The 22,095-nt window shown below is 37.3% G+C and overlaps 1 protein-coding gene across 3 annotated transcripts in view; it reads left to right on the top strand.

Moving 5' to 3' along the window:
• The first annotated feature begins 14,643 nt into the window (after window positions 1-14,643).
• The window catches only part of ICAM2 (intercellular adhesion molecule 2), a 9,143-nt gene continuing 1,691 nt past the window's right edge, over window positions 14,644-22,095 (top strand). Inside the window, exons 1-3 of one of the 3 annotated variants that reach the window (XM_051995009.1) lie at window positions 14,644-14,878; window positions 21,304-21,570; window positions 22,039-22,095. The exon at window positions 22,039-22,095 is cut by the window's right edge and continues 301 nt beyond it. In XM_051995009.1, the coding sequence (XP_051850969.1) occupies window positions 14,695-14,878; window positions 21,304-21,570; window positions 22,039-22,095 (508 nt within the window). In that variant the 5' untranslated portion in view covers window positions 14,644-14,694. Of the gene's footprint in view, window positions 14,879-21,300; window positions 21,571-22,038 lie in introns of all 3 variants that reach the window. The other 2 variants (XM_051995008.1, XM_051995010.1) reach the window with 2 other exon arrangements.

The raw sequence follows: 22,095 nt of genomic DNA, 5'->3' as shown, positions 1-22,095 counted from the left end.
GTTGGTTTCTTCTTTTGGGAAACCAGTGTCTTATGAACTGTCTTTTCTATTATGGGAGTTTTTTTTTTTTTTAAGAGAAACAAATTGATACAATAAAGAGTATTCAAAAGTCTCAGCTTTGCTATTTACCAGCTGAGTGACATTGGATAAATCACATAATGTTTATGGGCCTCAGTTTTAACATCATTGTTTAGTTGTTTTTCATTCATTTCTGATACTCCATGTCCCCATTTGAGGTTTTCTTGGCAAAGACACTTTAAACGGGTTTGCCATTTCCTTTTCCAGCTCATTTTACAGATGAGGGGACTGAGTCAAATGAAGTTAAGTAACTTCCTTAGGGTCATACAGCTAATAACTGTCTGAAGGCAGATTTGAACTCATGAAGGTGTGTCTTCCTGACTCCAGGCCCAATGCTCTATCCACTGTATTATCTAGCAGCCCTAGTTCCTATATATAAATTATTTTCAAAAATAAAAACAGAATACATTTAATCAAATGCTTTCTATGAAACAAATATGGTCCTGATATCCAAATTAGGGAAAGAGAAAAAGAGAATGAAAACAACATAACTAATGAATATTATGGCAAAAATATTCAATAAAATATTAGTGAAAACAACTCACAACACATTAAAAAGATTATTCACTATAATCAGGTTTGATTTATGCTACAAATCAAGGGATCGCTCAACCTTAGAAAATGTATAGGAATAATAGACTTTAATAATAACAAAATCATAAAAATTATAAGAATTTATCAAAAGATGTTACCAAAAATCATTCAACAAGTCACTCCTTTGGTTGTTGGTTGTTTTTTCATGTGTGAAGAGGATCAAAATGACAAATGCTGGGGTCAAGGTATATTGTCCAACTGTGGCTGATCAGACTACTATGAACTTGGAAGTCTCTAACACAGATCAGGCATAAATAGTCCATATGAACATTTAGAGTGGAGATGCCTCTAAATTTGGGCCTCTCACATTTCTTTTGGGCTACTGTAATTATGCTTTGCTCATAGAGCAAAGCTCCCTCTTTGATGCAGGCACACCCTGTTGGGTGGTCCTGTGCCACTATTTCCCATGTCTCACAATGTTCTTCAGAGAGACTTTGAGAGCATCCTTGAATCTCTTCTTCTGATCTCCCTGTGAGCGCTTGCCTTGTGTCAATTCTCTACAAAACAGCTTTTTAGGCAAATGTACACTTGGCATTCAAACACAGCCAGCTTCTCAGATTTGTGCTCTGGAGGAGAGTTTGAATGCATGAGAAAGACCCTCCGTGTATGGTACCTTATCCTGCCCGGCGATCTTCAGAATTTTCCTAAGACAATTCAAATGAAAGCGATTCAATTTCTTGACGTGGTGGTGGTACACTGTCCAGGTATACAACAGTGAGATCAGCACAGTGGATCTGCAGACTTTTAGTTTGGTGATCAGCCTAATACCTCTCCTCTCCCACACTTTCCTTCATTACTTCCCAAACACTGAGCTAGCTCTGGCAATGCATTTGTCTATCTCATCATCTAATGTACATCCTTGGAAAGTATACTGCTAAAGTAAATGAACTTATCAACAGCATTTAAAAACCCTGAAAATCATAGGAAGTAACAGATCTTTTCTTATATAATTAATCATATTTATCTAAAACCAAGAATTAGCATTATTTTAGCACTGTTTATAGTGAGGAAACATAGAGGCAGTAACTATATCTGTGGTAAAGGAAGGATAATTTTTGTAATCCCATTATATATAAGGCTATTATTTGATATAATTCTGAAAATGCCAGCTATAGCAATATAGCAAATTCAAGGCATAGGCTGCAGGTGGCATTGGGGAGCTAGGTAAAATTAGCTATCAAAATGAAACCAGCATATATCTTTTTCCCTTTCCCTTCCTGTGACTTGACAGCCCACCCTATTTTGGGAAAATGACTTTTGCCTTCCAAGGAACTCATTTCCCATACCTTTTTAGGGTATGGCTCACTTTTAAGGCCATTGAAGCAAATGGATGCTTCCAAAACTGAAAAATGAAAGGAAAAATGATTGCACTATAGTCCTTTCATAGTTTGCTTTCCTAATCAGCTCATGATTTTATTTCTAGAGTCTTCTGAATTCATTGCTAGACTTATACTACTCAATACCAGTATCTCTCTTTTGCCTATTATCTACAGTCTCTGTGGGAGTTTCATCTTTTTTTCCCCACTTTTTTTATTAATATTTTATTTTCTTTTAGTTGGGTGTAAAAGCAATTTTAACTTTTTTTTTTTTAATTTTGAGTCCCAAATTCTCTTTCTTTTCCCCAACATCCTCCATTGAGAAGGCAAGTAATTTTATATAGGTTATACATGTACAGTCATAAATAAGATATCTCTATGTAAAGTCATGTGAAAGAAAATGCACACAAAAAAACAAGAAAAATGAGAAGAGTAAAGAAAAAATATGCTTCAATCTGCATTCATACTTCATCAATTCTTTCTCTGGAGATGAACAGCCTTTTTCATCATCAATTCTTCAATACTGTCTTAGGTCATTATTTTGCTGAGAATAGCTAAGTTATTTATAGTTGGTTATCATACAATATTGCTGTTTCTGTGTACAATGTTCTGGTTCTGCTTGTTTCACTTTGTATATGTAAGTCTTTCCAGATTTTTTTTTGAGAGCATCCTGATCATTTTTTCCCTCAATTTTTCCAAATACATGTAAAGATAATTTTCAATATTATTTTTGAAAGACTTTGTGTTACAAAATTTTCTCCCTCCCTCCCTTACCCCTCTCCTCTTCAAGATAGAAATCAGTCTGACATGTTAAATATGTGCAGTCTTTTTAAACATATTTCTATATCTGTCAGATTGTGCAAGAAAAAACAGACTAAAAGGGAAAAAAGCAAGAGAAAGAAAAAACAAGCAAATAAAAAAGGTGAAAATGTTATGCTTCAATCCACATTCATTCAGTCTTCATAGTTCTCTCTCTGGATGCAGATGGCATTTTCCATCCCAAGACACTGGAATTACCTTGAATCACCTCATTATTGAAAGGAGTCCATCATCACATAGTCTTGTTGTTACTATATATAGTTACTTTTTTCTTTCTGTTACTTCACTGGGTATCAGTTTATGTAAGTCTTTTCAGGCTTTTCTGAAATCAGCCTGCTTATCATTTCTTATAGAACAATAATATTCCATTATCTTCATGTCATAACTTATTCAGCCATTCTATAACTGATGGGCATCTATTTAAATTTCCAATTCCTTGCTACTAAAAAAAAGAGTTGTTACATTTTTGCACATGTGGCTCCTTTTCTCTTTTTTGTGATCTCTTTGGGATATAGACCCATTAGTGAGACCTCTGTATCAAAGAGTATGAACATTTATATAGCCTTTTGGGCACAGTTCCAAATTGCTGTCAAGAATGGTTGAATCATTTCACAACTCCACTAACAATGCATTATAGTCCCAGTTTTCCCACATCCCCTCCAACATTTATCATTATCTTCAATAATGGGCTGAGGCTCGAGTTGATGCACTGAGGTCCCAAGCACATGAGGCTAAATAGTAATTGGACTATACGCTATTAATATATATGCTTGGAGAAAGAATGGCCCCCACCCACTCTTTGTGCAAGTCCTGATGTGGCAATTTTGGTGGGTGGAGGCAAGGGGGCGGAAAGGGAAATGGAAAGAGAGACTGCTGGCTGGCTTCTTGACACAGCTGCTCGCATTGGTATTGTGACCCCCCTTCACCTCCGATCCCCCTTTCACCTGCAATCCCCCTTCACCTCTGCTAGCTGGCTTCCTGTCACAGCTACCCATATCGCTATCGCAATCCCCCTTCACCTCAAAAAGAATAAAGATTGAAGATTTTTCTCTTAACCTGAATTCCTGACTCCGGCTGATTTTAAATATGCCATCATCACATTTGGCGCCCAGGCTTGGGAACCAAGGACCCTACTTTCACTGAAGAAGTTTCTAGTGACCAGGAACTTAGGCGAATATTGTAATAGACAAACAGGGAACTTATTTTCTTAAAGACTAAATTAATAACCCTTTTTTGGCTGAAATGGGACAGATGCTAGCTACAGATTCTCCATCCCCCACCCCCCACCCCAGCCCCACCCAGGAGTGCCGCTATAGAAAGTCTGCTTAAGCTGATAGAAGATCAAGGGCTACTTGTAACTTGGGAACAGGCAGCTAGACTTCTGGGTACATTAAAACGCACCTCCTCTTGGTTCTTAGAGGAAGAGCAAATCTCTCCAGATAACTGGGCATTGATTGGTCAACGTTCTCCACATATTACAATGAAAACGGTCCTCATTCAATTTCCATAAAGGTATTCTATTTATACAATATAATACAGTTGGCCTTAAGAAGTCGTGTAAGTTATAGAAGAAAGAATAGGAATAGCCAAATGGGGAAGCCTGAGATAAAGGAGGAAGACAACAGAGTAATGGCCATATCCCCACAGGGCATGGAGACTTAAGTGAGGCTCAAGGATGTGGTGAATCTGAGGCAGCTTCAGCCCCACCTAAGGAGCAGGTAATTGACTCTCCTCCATCAACTCCACCCTCCGGGATGGAGGCGGGATAGTGGGGGGAGGGGAGTAGTGACAGCACCAGCACCTCCCCCCCAGCATTCAGCCACTCCTATGACTAGATTGCAAAAGGGACTAATTAAGGCCAAGGTGGAAGGGAGAAATGTATCGGAATTTCAACATCACATTTTTCCTGTAAGTCAACAGTTTAATTCTTCAGGTCAAGGAAGTAGAAAATACGCTTCTTTTGATATAGAAATCCTCAAAGACCTGAAAAAAGCTTGCACTCTTTATGGGGCTACATCAGCTTATGTTAAGATGTTATTATAGAATTTGGCTTTTGAAGTCTTGACCCCTAATGACTGGAAATCGATAGCAAGAATATGCCTAGAACCTGAACAAAACTATTTGTGGCTTTCTGAATATAGTGAGCTCTGTAGGATACAAGCCCAACAAAATAGTCAAAGTGGAATTCATGCTGCAATCACCTACGATTTACTAACAGACATCGCAGTACAGAGTAATTATTCTTTAGCAGCATATGAGCAAATTGCTGCTAATGCTATCAAAGTGTGGGCTTCTCTCCACAATAAAGATGACAAGGGTGGGGCCTTCACAAAAATAACACAAGGGCCAAATGAACCCTTTGCTGACTTTGTGGGATGTTTGCAGACAGCTATCACAAGAATTAATGGGGAAAATGCAATAACAGACATTTTGATAAGGCAACTTGCTAAGGAAAATGCTAATGAGGTTTGCAGAAGAATTATACTAGGACTGCGCAAGGACGTTCCTTTAGAGGAGATCATAAGGCACTGTGCCACAGTGGGCACAAATGCCTATTATACCCAAACTATGTTGAATATGGAAAGACAGGGTCCTTCTTGGCAAAGGAATTCTAGAGAAACTCATAGATACTTCCAGTGTGGAAAAGTTGGACATTTGAGAGCTCATTGTAGATATGGAGATAGAATGAGAAGACAGGGTGAGAGAATAAAACCCAAAACCCCATGTCCAAAATGTAACCAAGGCTTTCACTGGACCTCTGAATGTAGATTGATCCAGGGAAATGAGAGGCGGGGCCCAGCTCCAAGATATCAATCAAAAGATAGGTGGGGCATAATAGCAACTGAGGTTACACCCAGAGAGTCTTTAGAAATTCAAGACTCTGATGTCATCAACCAACAGAAAAGCAATCAGGATTACAGTTGGGGAGGTTACAGGCCTTTTAACACAACAGGACAGTGTCCAATGCAAACAGCTCCATTCTCTTTAGAAAATTGCCAGGTGATGTGGAGAGATCCAGAAAGTAGTAAATAGAAGGAAATTAGATAAGTTAACTGCTTGGGGAAGAGGGTTTGCTTGTATTTTTACAGGAGAAGGAATCAGATGGGTGCCAATGAGCCGTATTCGCCTTGTCCATCGCAGAGAGACGGAGCAGACCCTTGAAATGAAGGAGAAGACCCAAGAAACATCGGGTGGTTGTGTTGCTGATTGTGCTCACCATTGAAAGAGCGTGGCAGTTATGGCATTTGACTCATGAACATAGAAAATTGTTGGATTTCAAAACCCTCAGGAATCATTGGATTCTCTGAGACATGATAAGATTGTTGTCGGACTTGAAAACCCTCAGGAATCATTGGATTCTCTGAGACATGATAAGATTGTTGTCGGACTTGAAAACCCTCAGGAATCATTGGATTCTCTGAGACATGATAAGATTATTGTCGGACTTGGAAACCCTCAGGAATCATTGGATTCTCTGAGACATGATAAGATTGTTGTTGGACTTGAAAACCCTCAGGAATCATTGGATTCTCTGAGACATGATAAGATTGTTGTCAGACTTGAAAACCCTCAGGAATCATTGGATTCTCTGAGACATGATAAGGTTGTTGTTGGACTTGGAAACCCTCAGGAATCATTGGATTCTCTGAGACATGATAAGATTGTTGTCGGACTTGAAAACCCTCAGGAATCATTGGATTTTCTGAAAAATGATAAGACTGTTACAGACTTCAAAATCTGCTGGAATCATTGGATTCCCTAACACATAAAAAGACTTTTGCAAGACTTCAAAAAGTTGGGGGAATCATTGGATTCCCTGATATGTGAAGCAATGGACAATAGATTGGTTTTGAACTATCTCTTGGCTGCTGAAGAAGGTGTATGTGTGACTGCTGTTTACATACTCTCCTTCTAGGACTTCTGGCAATCTTTTACAACACCATGTTGATTTATATTGTTTGTTATACCATTACTTGCAAGTACAATTCATGTTTGTTGCACCACATCCAGCCTGCACTCTGTGGGGAGAGTCATCACTAATAGCCTCTGCGTTACTGCTATGTGCTTGTGTAATACCTCCCATGCTGATGGGTTTGTGCATAATAAGACCCTTCAGCCCAGAGACCCGCTAGTAACCCCCACTTCCCTTTGGTGCTTTTCATCTCCCTTCCTGAGATGTCAGGGAGGGTGTGATTATCTCCTTTTCAGTGCTTTCACCTCCTTTCCTGAGAAGTCAGGGAGGGTGTGATCACCTCCCCTTGGGGGCTCTGACCTCCCTGAGGAGTCAGGGATGGCATGATCACCTGTGTTCTAAAACAAAAGAAAGAGGGAGATATAATGGGCTGAGGCTCGAGTTGATGCACTGAGGCTCCAAGCACATGAGGCTAAATAGTAATTGGACCATACTCTATTAATATATAAGCTTGAAGAATGGCCCCTGCCCACTCTTTGTGCAAGTCCTGATGTGTTGTATAGGAAATGATGATTTTGGTGGGTGGAGGCAGGGGGGCGGAAAGGGAAGCAGAGAGACTGATGGCTGGCTTCTTGACACAGCTGCTCACATTGCTATCGCGACCCTCCCTTCACCTCCAATCCCCCTTTCACCTGCAATCCCCCTTCACTTCTGCTGGCTGGCTGCCTGTTGCAGCTGCCCATATCGCTATCGCAATCCCCCTTCACCTCAAAAAGAATAAAGATTGAAGATTTTTCCCTTAACCTGAATTCCTGACTCCGGCTGATTTTAAATACACGGTCATCACAATCATAATGATTATGATTATGGGATAAGTGGACATCTTAGCCACTGATCATTTTTTATAGCACAATAATATTCTATCAAATCATAACAATTTATTCAGTTTTTCCCCAATTAATGGACATCCTTTCAATGTTCAATTCTTTGTCATATGAGAGAGACTATTAAAACTTTTGTTATACCTATGTTAAATTCATCAAATGTTCTTATTCCCATGTTACATTGTACTAATTGTATTGAGGATTGAATCAAAATGGCATCATGACTCAAAGCAAGGTTAAGATAAGGGAAGGGAGATATAGATATAGAGAATGGGTGTTGGCTAGCTATATCATAGCAGCATAGTAACCTGTGTTGCTTTTTGGTGGCCTAAGGAAAGGCCTCTCACTGAGACAGAAAGAGAACCCCTCCATGACCCAGAAGGATTAGCTTAGTTAATACTAGAGAAAGTTAATAGGAGGGTAGAGAAAATGCAAATGAGAATATCCCAAGATTTTTGTTAATGATCTTTTTTTAAAAAATTTTATTTCATTATACCTTTTTGTGGTGATTTTCTTCTTTTAAAATATAATAATAATGGTTCTCTCTAGGAGCGAGCAGGTTTCTTGGGGGAGGTTTTCTGGAGGCAGCTTTAGTTTCAGTTGAAAGTAATAATCACCCAAAATGCAGCCACGTGATAAAAGTTCAGATCTTTTATTGCCTTCAATATAGTCCGGTTAGCTTAGAGGCCTATCTCTCTGCTTGGTTCCAAGAGCTCCCTCCGAATGTCTCCAAATGCAAAGGTTTGTCCTTCAGCCCAGCCAGCCACGTGGAAAATGGAATGGATCTCTCTTGCAGCTCTTGCAGCTTTGTCCTTTGCTTCTGCCTCTGTTTTCTTCAGCCTCCAACTCAGCTCCAAGTTGAATCTGTCTTGCCTCCGAGGAGCTCTTGCAGCTTTGTCCTTTGGTTCTATCTCTGCCTCCAGCCAGCATCAAGGTAAAAGTAATGAATCTTTCTTGCCTCTGAGAGAGGGCTTCTGGCTCTCCCAGAGTGCTCTGTGTCTGGCCCAGAGTGCTCCTCTCCAATCTAATTCAGCTGAACTCCATCCAGAGCCTCTGTTTATTTCTTATATATGAGAGAGAGGAATTGTGGGATATTTCCCAGCATGCTCTCTGGCCCTAAGAGCTTCAAGGGAGGTGTGAATTCACAAAGTTATAAAGTTTACTTTGTGAATCTCCCATACTTGTGAATTCCAACGAGTAAAGGTGTAAACACAAGCATTGTATCAATTAGTTCTACTTAGTACCTTATTTCAGGTCCTGGCCCAAAATGTCAACTCTAATGAGTTAGCAGTTTGTAAAGATTCCAACACCTTTTTATTTACAAAACATATGCATGGGTAATTTTTCAACATTGACCCTTGTAAAACTTTCTCTTCCAAATTTTCACCTCCTTCTTCCCACCTCCTTCCCTAGATGGCAGGTAGTTCAATACATGTTAAAATATATGTTAAATCCAATATATGTGTGTGTATATATATATATATATTTTATACAGTTATCTTGCTGCACAAGAAAAATAAGATCTAGAAAGAAAAAAAACCTTGAGAAGGAAAACAAAAATGCAAGCAAACAACAACAGAAAGAATGAAAATGCTATGTTGTGATCCACACTCAGTTCCCACAGTCCTCTCTCTGGGTGTAGATGGCTCTTCATTACTGAACATTTGGAACTGATTTGAAACATCTCATTGTTAAAGAGAGCCACATCCATCAGAATTGATCATTGTATAGTCTTGTTGTTGCTGTGTACAATGATCTCCTGGTTCTGCTCATTTCACTCAGCATCAGTTCATATAAGTCTCTACAGGCCTCTCTGAAATCATCCTGCTGGTCATGTCTTATCAAACAATAATATTCCATAACATGCATATACCATTCAGCCCTTCCCCAACTGATGGGCATCCATTCAGCCCAAACATTTTTGCACATATGGGTCCTTTTCCCTCCTTTAAGATCTCTTTGGGATATAAGCCCAGTAGTATCTGTTAATGATCTTAAACTAGGAAAATGAAAGTAAACTAACCCAGTGCACTCATCAACTAAATATTGAGCTCTTGATTTTTAAGGACTATAACCAAAGGCTACAAGGTAATTGAGAGATTTAGCAATAAGCACAAATAAAAAGGAATAAAACTGATAGTCTGCTTTTGAGAAATATGGTTTTTGTCCTAAGTTGTGCACAAAAACATGCTTAATTCTGCTGGGATAAAGAATGAGAATGGGGGCAGGAATGAAGATGAGAATTGAGAACAACCATTAAAGTTAAGAGCTTCTGTTGAAGAAGCTTCTCCTATTACTACCCCCTAGAGTCAGAGAATGATTTACTCTGCAGGAGAAATGGAGGCTAGGTAGGCTTTCCCCACAAAGGAACTTGGGACTTAACAGAAGTATAAACAGCAACAAGATGATTCATTGGGACAATGGTTGCTGAGGGCATGAACCAAAGGGAGCCAATTCAGAAATTCTTTCTGTAGGCAGATTCCATTCAAGGAGTTTATAGAAGAATGACTTTTGCAAACCTAGTTAAATAAGCTAGAGGCCCTGGGTAGGGACTGTCCTTTGTCCCTTCTTAACCATGGAAACTTGTGTATACTAGTTTCCATAAAGAAAAATTATGATTGGGGCCAGTTCCCCCATTAGAGTATAAGGGGAGGTTGGGTTTAGTAGGTTGGATCTAAGCCCCATGGCCTGCCACTTTATTTCAGCCTGAATTGAGGATAGTTACTTCTGCCTTCTCGGGGGACCCCCCATGTGAGTGGCGTGAGGCTTTAGCTATGGGTCTTTTCTGCCACATCATCATACTGACGTGGGAAGACTAATTAGTAAAATTTGACAAATACAGTTACCAGTAAAAATAAGCCCAGTGGGGATGTTGGAAAGAGATATGGCACCCACTTCCCTGTGAAGGAAAGCAAAGATTAAGCCTGTTGTCACATCTCTGGATTTTCCACCTCCCATATCATCTTCAGACAGCTAGCATTTCTGAAGACTGGAATAATAGCTTCATTATCATGTCTCTGACTAATGTGGTAGGATGCACCTCCTAGGAACTGGGCCCTCTCCAAATCAACACCATCCTAGGAAAGGGGAGAGATCTCGATTCTAGCTGTTTCTCTGATCCACAATACTGGAAGACTTATCTTTTAAAGACAGATGACTTTTAAATATATTCCTGGTTGTCTTTTTCTGATCCTTGTTTATTTCATCCCCTGACACGATTGGTTCAAGGCCCTTGCATTCTCAATAGTCTCCATACACCTTGAAGAAATAGTTCAGCTCCCTCTCAAGTATCAGATCTCCTTTCCTTTAAGAGTCACTTCCTGGAAAGAGCTGGAGGGATCATGGAATAAAGAGGCTGAGAGGTGCCTTACTTGGGTTTGGGGGTAAAAAGGGGAAATGTCTCACAACTATTAATATGGAAATGTTTTACATGATTGCACATGGATGACTTTTATCAAATTGTTTATCATCTCAGGGAGGGTAGAGGAGGGACAGAATTTGGCACTTAAAAATTTTTAAAACAAATGTTAAAGATTTTTATTTACATGTAATTGAGAAAAAGGGGAAAAAATATCATAAGAAAATCAGAAAAAAAAGAAGAGAAAAACTCAATCTTCAGCAGAGGAAAATTGCTGTTCTTGTTAAAATCTACAGCTAATTATATATATACATATATATATATATCACAAATTTGTTTTAAAAAATATTTCTATAGCTATTTCAATACAATTGATTTCCTCTGTAATCTAATGTATTTTAGTTTCTTCATTTAAAAATATCATTCTTTTAATCTCAATGGGGGAGTAGGACAGAGGGGATAGAAGAAGAGAGAGAATTTTGAATTCAAACTTAAAAAAATTATTTTCCTCAGTTGCATGTAAAAATAATATTTTTTTGTTTTATATGTAAAAAACTATTTTTGTTATACATGTACATTCAATTTTTTACATGTACATTTCCTTTGAATCATGCTGGGAAAGAAAAATCAGAACAAAAGGGAAAACCCACAAGAGAAAAAAAAAACAGAAAAAAAAAGGGAAGAATGAACTTAGAATGTGTTGATTTACTTTCAACCTCTATGGCTGAACTTAATTTTTAAAAAGTAATGTTAAAATTGTTTTTACATGTAACAAGGGAAAATAAAATACTAATATATTTTTTTAAAGAGAGGACAGAAAGTTGACTTGAAATCTCCCTGAGGATTTTAAGAGGACCTAGACCTTATTTGATCACATTTGATCAAAGTCTTAGATAAAATAGTGTTATTGTTTCATTAAATGCTTTTGGCTTTGAATTTCTGAATTATTTTGTTTTGCTTTACTGAAAGGGAACAACAGATTGGGTCTAATGAGCTGTGGATTTGAACAGATGCTGATCCCAAAAGTGCCACAAATCTGGATGTAATTTTTGGGAACCTAGGTTGAGAAGGTTCATAGTCCATGTTACATCAGTTCATGATCTCATCATGGTCTTAGATTATAGCCTATCCCTGTCCTCTCATATTTTATGATTTTTATTCATGTCAGCTCACTACTCGACATATAGGAAGCCATCAATTCCCGTTTATTTGTTTCTCTGATTATTTATTAAAAGAGCGCAAGGTCTCTTGTCCTTCCTCTAGTTTTTTCTTTTAAAACTTTAAAGCATCCATGATTTCATGCATGTAAGTAATTCCACTGAGGCATATGAGAATCATCTATACTTCACCTAGCACTATTCTTGTTCATGTCTTCCTATCAATTCTCCATAAAACAACTGCCCAAATGCAGGCATCTCCCTCTAAGTTTCCTAACATTCTGTGGGTACCAGTCAGTCCCTAACTGACTCCTTTTTCTGATTTCTTATTAGTAAAAAAATATAATAATGGTAACATCAGTAATTCATCTTTATTTAAGGCTTTGTGATATACAAACTGCTTTCCTTTCATCACGGGGCATCTAGATGATATAATAGATAGAGTATTGGGTCTAGAGTCAGGAGAACCTGAGTTCAAATCCAGCTTCAGATACGTATTACCTGTGTGACTCTGGGCAAGTCCCTTAATCTCTTTCACCTTCAGTTTAATGTAAAATGGGAATAATAATAGCACCTAACTTCCATAGTTATTATAAGGACCACATAAGGTCAAATTGCAAAGCACTCAGCCCTAGTGCCTAGCATATAGTAAGCACTTATGTTAGCAATTATCATCATAGAGCCTCCATGTCCCAATATATATGTAGCCAAGCTATCTCCTCCATTTCCTGATGTTTTAAAAGAGTTCAGTCCAATTTTTTTGTATGATAAAACTCAGGAATGTAAAAGAAAGAAGAGATCTTAGAAACCATCTTGTCCAGCTCCCTCATTATAAGAAGGAAAAGAGGCAGAAATAAGGAAGAATTTATTAAGCTCTTTTTACAAATACAGTACAAGCAAAAAGACATCCTCTACCCTCAAGGAGTTTACATTCTAATCAGAGAAGACAATGCACCAAAACAAACAAACAAAAAACTAAAAAAGAGTGGAGAGGGTAGTGGGGTGGGGGAGAAGGGGTCACGTTTTAAAGCCGAGAGGAAGTCAGAAACAGGACTTGGAGGAAATTGAGAGCAAGCCAGCCTTAGCCTCTCTATAAAGGAGATATATTATCAGTGTTAGAAAGGAGGACTAAAACCTCTTGTAATGTTATGCCACAGTTCTCTTTAACTGTCCTGACTCAGTTTCCTTGTACAAGTTTCCCTTGTCTCAGTCTCCCTAATTACTCCCCTAAGCTATTAAATCTCCCTCTGGTCCAGGAAGGCCGAGGACCAATTAGTCTAAGGTTATAAATTGTTAGCTCAAGCAAGATAAACAAGAGAGTAGACCTCCTGATTATCTTCTGTCCTCAAGAATTTACAACATCCCTCTAAAATATTCCAAGATAACCCACAATATCTTTATTTCTTTGTATTCAGACATCCTGTCTCCAGATTTTTTTAGGGTTTTATGGCTTCCCCTTCCTGATAGAAACTTTCCCTCCCTTCCTCTTCTTTGTCTCCAAAAAGGTATTTAAGAAGTTGGGGTTCTTCCATTCATTGCTGGAGTATGGCGGCTGGCAGTTGTATGCTGGACTCCTCCAGCCCTGGGACCAACATGAATTCCTTAGTCCCAGTATATCTTTATCTCTCTGACTGGATAATTCCAAATGAGAGTCTTGTCCAGTCAATCTTACTCTCCCATTAATAAAATATTAAAATTCTCTAATCTCTCTCCTGCCTCAGTTTCTCCGGCATTACAGTAATAAATAGGCATAGTCAAGCAAAACATACCCACACAATAGCCATGCCCAAAATGTAAGCCTCTTTCTATACCCTGTGTCCATCACTTCCTCCTCAGAAGATGTATAATATGTTTCATCATAGTTTTCCAGGAGACATGGTTATTTCATCTATCAGAGTTCTGAAGCTTTTCCAAGCCATTTTTCTTTATTCTGTTGCTGATCTTGGATAAGGAGTTCTGGTTCTTCTCACTTTGCTCTTCATCAATTCAAATTATTTCCTCCAAAATGTTTTCTTTGATAATTCCATTCCATTTAATTAATTAATTCTTTTATCTATCCATCCATTCATTTGCTCATTTATGGAGACTGTTTCTCCTTGTCTCACCCAGATTGGAAGTGCAAGGGCCACTCACAGGTTTTTTCCATTATTGATCATGTCATGGAAGTTTTGACATGGGCCAGTTCATCCATCACTTCTTAGACATCCTAGTGGTTCCCAATACTAGAAGTTTACTGTGTTGGTGCTGGTCATAGCTCAGATACCCAGTTGGTTTTAGCTAGCCCTACTGTTGCTAAGAACTCCTGAGTGCAAATGATATATCAGCCTCCAATTCCCTAGTAGCTTTCAAGTGATGGGAAACCTTAAATTTCTGGGTGTTTTTTTCTTTCTTTGCATTCCCTCCCTACTTCATGAGCAGGAAGTGGGCTTTATAACGTTTTTTCTACCAAAGTAGGCTTATCAGTTGTCGCTCTGCTTCCTTTGGTTTCTTGTGGGTAGAAGAGTGAGGTAATATGTGTGGATTCCCTAGAAATGCTTAGACAATTGTAGGAAATTATGTCATCAGTATCAAGAGTATGCTGGGTATTCTTGACTGCCGGGGACGCCTCCTAACCAAGCATCCAAACAAGATCTTTCCAAACTTGTGTCTTTTTCTTATTCCTGTCAGGCTCTCAGCTATCCCTCCACTAGTCTGTATGAAAATGTTGCTTTTCAGTACCTGGGTTCTGATGGCTTTCTTCACCCTGCTCTCCTCTTCAGGTGAGGAAAATGGTGGAAAATTTCTATTGGACACATCTGTAAGTACTGGTTTAAAAAAAAAAAAAAAAGAAAGCAGCTGTCTAAGGGAGGGGCTAGCAAGGCTTGGGTAGTAACATTTTGCTTAGCTCTCTAGATGTTGGAGGGAGATATCTGCCTGTCTTTTACTAGATCATGGAGCTTTTAATGTTCTTGGGATTAATGGAATTCAAAGCAATAATTGCCTATCTGAATAGAAATGTATTGAAAAAGCTGGAAAAATACCCCTGGGCAAAGTATGTCCTAGCCCCCAATTCCATTAATTCCCTGCTTCTTGAGTAAAGGCCCATCCTAGCCTGGTCCTTGAGGGGCTTTTGACTTTTTTTTGGTGGGAACAAAAAATTCAGCTTTCAATGATTCTAATTCTGTGTAAGATAGAATGAGATATTTGTAAAACACTTGGTACAATGTCTTGGTACAATGTACAATTGTACAATTTAATGTTTTTTCCATCCCTGCCTCTATTGCTATTTTGTTAAGTGTGGTCCACACATTATGACATCATGTCATGAATAGACAACATGAGGCTAGAGAATCTGGGAAAGCTCTGGAAGATGCCATAATGAGACTCAGCCCCATGTTGAGTCTTGGGTCTCTTTCTCAGGAATTCAAAATCTGCCAGATTTCTACCAAAATGCAGCTGCCATCTCTATCCTTATATTCACAATTTTCTCTGACCTACACAACTCCCAAGTAAAAGGAATAAATTTCCTTCCTTGTACGACAGTCAGAATAGTACTAAAACCTATTCCTTCTTGGGAAGAGAAAGAGAGGACAATAGGGAATGGGGGAGAGGTTCTTAGTAAAGAAAAATAGCTACTTTCCTCCTCATAGGCCTGGGGATCTCAGCAGCTGTGAGGAAATCCTGGCCCTGGGAAGGATTAAGAGAGCATGCTAAAAGCATAGATCAAGAAAAATATAGCTAGGCACAAAGTGAGTAGTTTCCCAGTCATGAAGGTTCATAACCTCAGAGTCATCTTAGACTCTTCACTCTGTGGTAAGAGCAGCCACCTGTTTTATGGAGGCTGTGCTGGACTTTAAAGGGGCAGGGAGCCCTTATGGATTCTTTTCCATGTGAAGCAAAGATAACAGTCTAATAGTTTGGATTTTTAACTGGATTTCCTATTGTCCAGTGGGAATGCCTGCCTTTCTACCCTATGACTTGCAGAGTTGAATGGAAAAACTGAAGAGACTAGCCTTTTTAATTTGAATTAATATCTTTTTATTCTTAGAAATTATGATTTCTAAGGAACCTTCTTACCCTTTGTACCACTAAAATTATTTTTATTTTATTTTGGGTCCATGAGTTCCTCACTACATTCTAAACCTGAGTTGAATTATTCAACAGCCTGAGTAAGGTCTGATCTAGAATATTTGGTGGAGTCAACAGGATTATTTTGCAATGTCTTTGTGGTTAAAATGGTTGAAGAAGAAGAAGGATATTGTGAAAGAAAGGGAATCTTGGGTGATTGGAGAGACAAATATAAGATTATAAGTTCTGTAGCCAGAACACTGTTTGGGATATGTTGGGATCCATCTCAATGATATCTCAAAGCTCCCCTTTACCTTGTAGATTTAATAGTGTGCATACTTATGGAGTTTGATAGGAAAAGTAAAAATGTGGCAAAATCAAATATTCCTTGGTTCTTGTTGTTTGCTTTGGAAAAACTGGACTGTTGACATTTTTTAGAAAATGAAGATAGTTTGTTTGGGGGATTTTTTTGTGTGTATTAGGCAGAGTTAGAGATGAATGAATTTTTGATTCTTAAAAACTATGTCTTGAAGGCAGAGGAATGACTCAAGTAGAAAAGGCAATGCTTAGGAAAACTGACAGGCTTACAGAAGGAAATATGCTCTCTGACTCAGAGGTTTCTTTGGAGAATGTATTAAATCACACCAAAACTAAGAATTTAAAGGGAAAGGATAGTAGATAGTAGTGGGAACGACAAGAAGACTTGGTTAACTGGAACATTACTCTCTCTGGGGACATTACCTCAATGGGAATAACTTCCTTTATGATTGAATGAGAAAGTGGGTAGTTGCAGAAAAAAATTTAAACAGTAAGATTAGAACATTTAAAAAATGGCTCCGAAGGGGATGGTCTAATGAGGACAGCTTAGAGTTTTTGTCAGTTTCAGAGTTCAATTGACTGGAAGAACTTAGAGATTTGCTATTGTAAAGTTTTGTTGTTGTTCAGTTGTGTCCAATTCTTTGTGATTCCATTTGGGGTTTTCTTGGCAAAGATTTTGGAATGGTTTGCTATTTCATTCTCCAACTCATTTTATGGATGAAGAAGCAGAGGCAAACAGGGTGGAGTAACTTGCCCAGGGTCACACAGTGTCAAAGACCAGATTTGAATTCAGGGATGAATCTTCCTAATTTCAGGCTCAGCATTCTTACCACTTAGCTTGCACATTGTGAAGTTAGCAAAATAAGAGAGAATTGTTTTTTGATAGCTTTAATGGGGAGCAGTTCATACTTATGTTCACAAAGTTGAATCCCTGCTACAATTCTCTGAGTGATTTTTAAAAATATATAGGTTAGACTGTATGCCCTCTCTCTACAGTCCCCTATTCTGGATGACCAGCCTACTTTAGGTACAACTAGAGAATGACTTTTGGATTACATGAGTAGAATCTTATGGTCCTTTCCTACTAGACCACCATATAGATCAGGGCAAATAAATTAGTAGTTTGATCAAATGTGTATACAAATAAATGTGCTGAAGATGGGAGAAGGCACAGTATCCACTACCATCTTAGATGGGGAGAGGGTGGTGATACTATTTCCTATAAGGAGATTCCTATATGAGGGTGGTGATACTATTTCCTATAAGGAGATTCCTATATGGTTTTGAAACACAAGGTAGACAAGAAGTCAACAAGTTTTTGTTAATTGCCAGGTACTGTACTAAGCTCAAAGCACTCTATTCACTATACTCACTTCTATCTCTAGAAAATGGTGGTGTCCAATAGAGAGATTACATGGCCTCTGCTTCACAGAATAACTAGATGGAGGCTCTCAAGAGAAGAGGAAAGGAAAGGAGAGAAGATAGGAAATATAGTCTCAATCAGGACAAAGGAGTCATAATGCTATATAGTAGTGAGTGCAAGACTATGTGATCTTCTGAACTAAGAGCAGAACAGCTAACTTTACTCAACAATGTTCTTGAGGCCAAAGAGCCTGCCTTTAAAATATCACTGATTTCTTTATTAAAGTTTTTTTTTATTTTCAAAACATATGTATGGATAATTTTTCAACATTGATCTTTATAGAACCCTGTGTTCCCATTTCCGCCCCCCCCCCCCCCCCGATGGCAAGTAATCCAATATATGTTAATGAATTAACATGTTAAAATATATGTTAAGTCCAATATATGTATTTATTATTATTATTTATTTTATACATATTTATACAATTATCTTGCTGCACAAGAAAAATCAGATAAAAAGAAAACAAAAATGAGAAAGAAAACAAAATGCAAGCAACCAACAACAGAAAGAGTGAAAATGCTATGTTGTAATCCACACTCAGTTCCCATAGTCCTCTCTCTGGGTATAGATGGTTCTCTTTATCACAAGATCATCATTTCATTGTTGAAAAGAGCCACGTCCATCAGAATTGATCATCGTATAATCTTGTTGCCGTTGTACAATGAAGATCACTGATTTTTATCATAGAAACTGGATTTTTTTAAAGTTCATTGTTTCACTATTAATTCTAACAGAATTTTATGCAAATGTTTTTCAGTTTTATTTAATGAAAATTGATAATCATTTAATATTCCTTTTAGTTGAGAACTTTTATATCTTTCCCTGTTCCTCCAACTTATATCTTTTTAGATCATAAGTGCATTTAGAGTTGATTACAATATGTGTTTTGAGATGCTAGTCTGAACCTAATTTCTGCCAGACTGTTTTCCATTTTTCCCAATAGTTTTTGTCAAGTAGTGAATCTTTCCTCCTAAGAAATAAATACTTTAGAAAAAAAATATTCAAAGTAATCTTTTGGTCATTTGACATGGCACTGAATAAGTAAATTAATTTAGGTAAGTCACTTTAATTATATTGACATAATCCAACTGTGAGCAATTAATATATTCAATATTCAATAATAGATTTTCAATCTATATTTCTCTAAAGATGATTTTGTAGTTGTATTTAGATAATTTTGAGTGTATCTTGCTATGTAGCATATATATGTATTTTTCCTATAGTTATTTTGAATGAAATTTCTCTAGCTCTTCCTGCTGGATTTTGCTGGTAATATACAAAAAGACATTTTTATGGGTATACTTTATATATTGCTACTTTATTGAAGTTATTGTTGCAATTACATTTTAAATGAATCCTCAGGGTACTCTAAGTAGTCCATCTCCTCTACCCAAAACAATAATTTTGGTTTTCCTATGACCATTTTTTCAGATTTTTTTCTTGTTTTAGTGCCATAGAAGAGATTTCTAGAACTATATCAAATTGTAATGTTGATATATCCTTATTTTATGCCTGGTTTTATTAGAAAGGACTCTAACATTTTCTAATTATATGTGATGCAGTTTTAGGTAAATATTTATTGTATTAAAGAAAGGTCTACTTGTTTTTATTCATGTGTCCGAGGTCAGATTTGAACTCAGGATTTCCTAAATTCAGAGTGGTGCTCTATCTACTGCACCAACTAGCTGCCTCACTTCATAACAGTTTTTAAAGCAGAAATCCATGTTGTCAATTTTTTTCTTCATTAATATAAGTGCATGGTTTTTATGATCAATATAGTTCATTATGATTTCCCTAATATTAAACTTATCTTGTATTTCTGGTATAAATTCAAGGTAGTCATAGTATTTTAAAAATTATATCAATCTCTCTGGTAATACTTTTTTTCATCGATATTCAGAAACATTGGTCTGTAGTTCCTATCCCCATTCTGTTTTGTCTCTACCTGGTTTGATTATCTAAACTGTGTATCATAAAAAGAGGTTGGTAGGATATCTTTTATATTGGTTATTTATCAAAAACAATTCTTTTAATGATACTTTTGAGGTTTTTTCTTAATTCATCTATGGCTCATTCAATGTTTCTTTTTTTGGATATTGACATTATTTCTTGTACTGTTAGTCTGAATATTTTGTATTTGTATAAATACACTTCCATTTCATTTATCATTTTTGTTGGCACACAAATTTTTCTTTTGTGAATTCTTTTTTCACTTGTTAGTAAATTCTCTTTTCCCTTAAAAAAACTAAATTAAGACTTCATCAATTTTCTAAGTTTTTCAAGAAACCAATTCCTAATTTTATCATTTCAGTAATTCTTGCTATTTTCTGCCTAATTTTCAAACTTTCTATTTTCATGAGTTTTGTTTGTTGCTATTTTTTTTTGTTTAATTGCAGTTCTTATTCTTTGATTTATTCTCTTTTATTGATAAAATCTTAAGACATATTTTTCCCCTCAGGTCTGCTTTGACTATTTTCCAATAAATTTAGTATTTTGTCTTGTCATTTTCTTTGACAAGTTATCCATTATTTCTAATTTGTTTGATCTACCAATTCTTTAGGATTAATTTCCATTTGGGTTTGACTTTTTTTCAAAGACTTTTTACTAATTATAATTTTATTGCAACTGGTCAATAAAGGCATCTAATATTTCTGCTTTTTTGTGTTTATGAAGCTTGCATATTTTTAAAAGTGTAACAGTTAATAGCTATATGCCTTTCTTATCCTATTCAGTAGTTGTCAGGAATCAGTGATTTTTAATTTTTCAAAAGGTCATTATCTTCATGGTTTCTTCCCTTTTTCATATTTATTTAGAATTGTCTAGTTTTTTTTTCCTTTTTATTTTATTTTATTTTAATATCTTTTTAACAACAGAACCCATGCCTGGGTAATTTTTTACAGCATTCTCCCTTGCATTCACTTCTGTTCCGATTTTTCCCCTCTCTCCCTCCACCCCTTCCCCCAGATGGCAAGCAGTCCTTTACATGTTGAATAGGTTATAGTATATCCTGGATACAATATATTTGTGCAGAACCGAACAGTTTTCTTGTTGCACAGGGAGAATTGAATTCAGAAGGTATAAATAACCCGGGAAGAAAAACAAAAATGCAGTTTATATAGAATTGTCTAGTTCTGAATGGGGATATATTAAGGTCATAGTCTTGATGTCTATTTCGCTAGTTCAACTTTTTTTTAAAGTACTTAGATGCCCTGTCTCTACAATGATATCTATTTTTATCGTGGCTTTGTCTGAGTTCATGAAGGCTACTCCTGATTTTTTTCAGTTTATCTGAAGTATGATAAATTCTACCAGAGCTCATCATTTTAACTCTGTGTGACTCCAGGTCTTAAGTAAACAATATGTTGTCAAATTTCTCTTTTTCAATTCTTGCAGTAGCAGGGGAGGAACTATTTGAGGTGAGTGTGTGGCCAGAGTGGCCTGTGGTTGAGGCTGGCAAGGCCCTGTGGATCAACTGTAGCACCAATTGTACGTATCCTACTAAAGGAGGCATTGAGACCCGTAACATAAATACGACCATGCAGCAAGAAGAGGCTCACTGGAAGGTGTTTCATTTATCAAATATCTCCCAGAATACCAAGATTTTTTGTTACTTCATATGTTCGAATATCCAAAAGCAGAAGTCTGTCAACGTCATCGTATACCGTGAGTGGACAAGATTTGGCCCCTTCCATAGTCTCAGCCCACCTGGGTTGGCTTCCCTTTCTATATTCCCTGTTGACAAATACAATCTGTACAAGTAAATATTAAATGTGGGGTTGGGGTGGGAAAAGTGAGATAGAGAATTTAAACTGGATCTTTTCAGCTGGTTATTTCTAGATGTGTAACTGTCCAAATTGATGCAATTCATTTGAGACTTCAAGACTCAGATCATTTTTAAGACAGTGAAACAATAAAACTCTTCACGTTGAACAGTTTTTTGCTTGTTTATGCCACTGAATGAACCAATAGTCTAACTCCTTTCATACAAGGGAAGCCAAGAGCTACCCATTTCATACAAGCTGGTGAAGAGAGAGTGGTACTGATGGGGATTCCCATGTGCCTCTTGGAGGCTGGTAGTCCTTTGTCTAGGTCTTTCACTCATAAGGCTTTTACTTTTTTTTGTTCCCTAAGGGCCACCATTGCAGGTGACATTGAGCCTGCAACCTGCTTGGGTGATTGTAGGTGAGA

The sequence above is a fragment of the Antechinus flavipes genome, chromosome 4 (genome assembly GCF_016432865.1).
Source record: "Antechinus flavipes isolate AdamAnt ecotype Samford, QLD, Australia chromosome 4, AdamAnt_v2, whole genome shotgun sequence".
NCBI lineage: Eukaryota > Metazoa > Chordata > Mammalia > Dasyuromorphia > Dasyuridae > Antechinus > Antechinus flavipes.
This window is presented reverse-complemented; position numbering and strand designations above follow the sequence as displayed.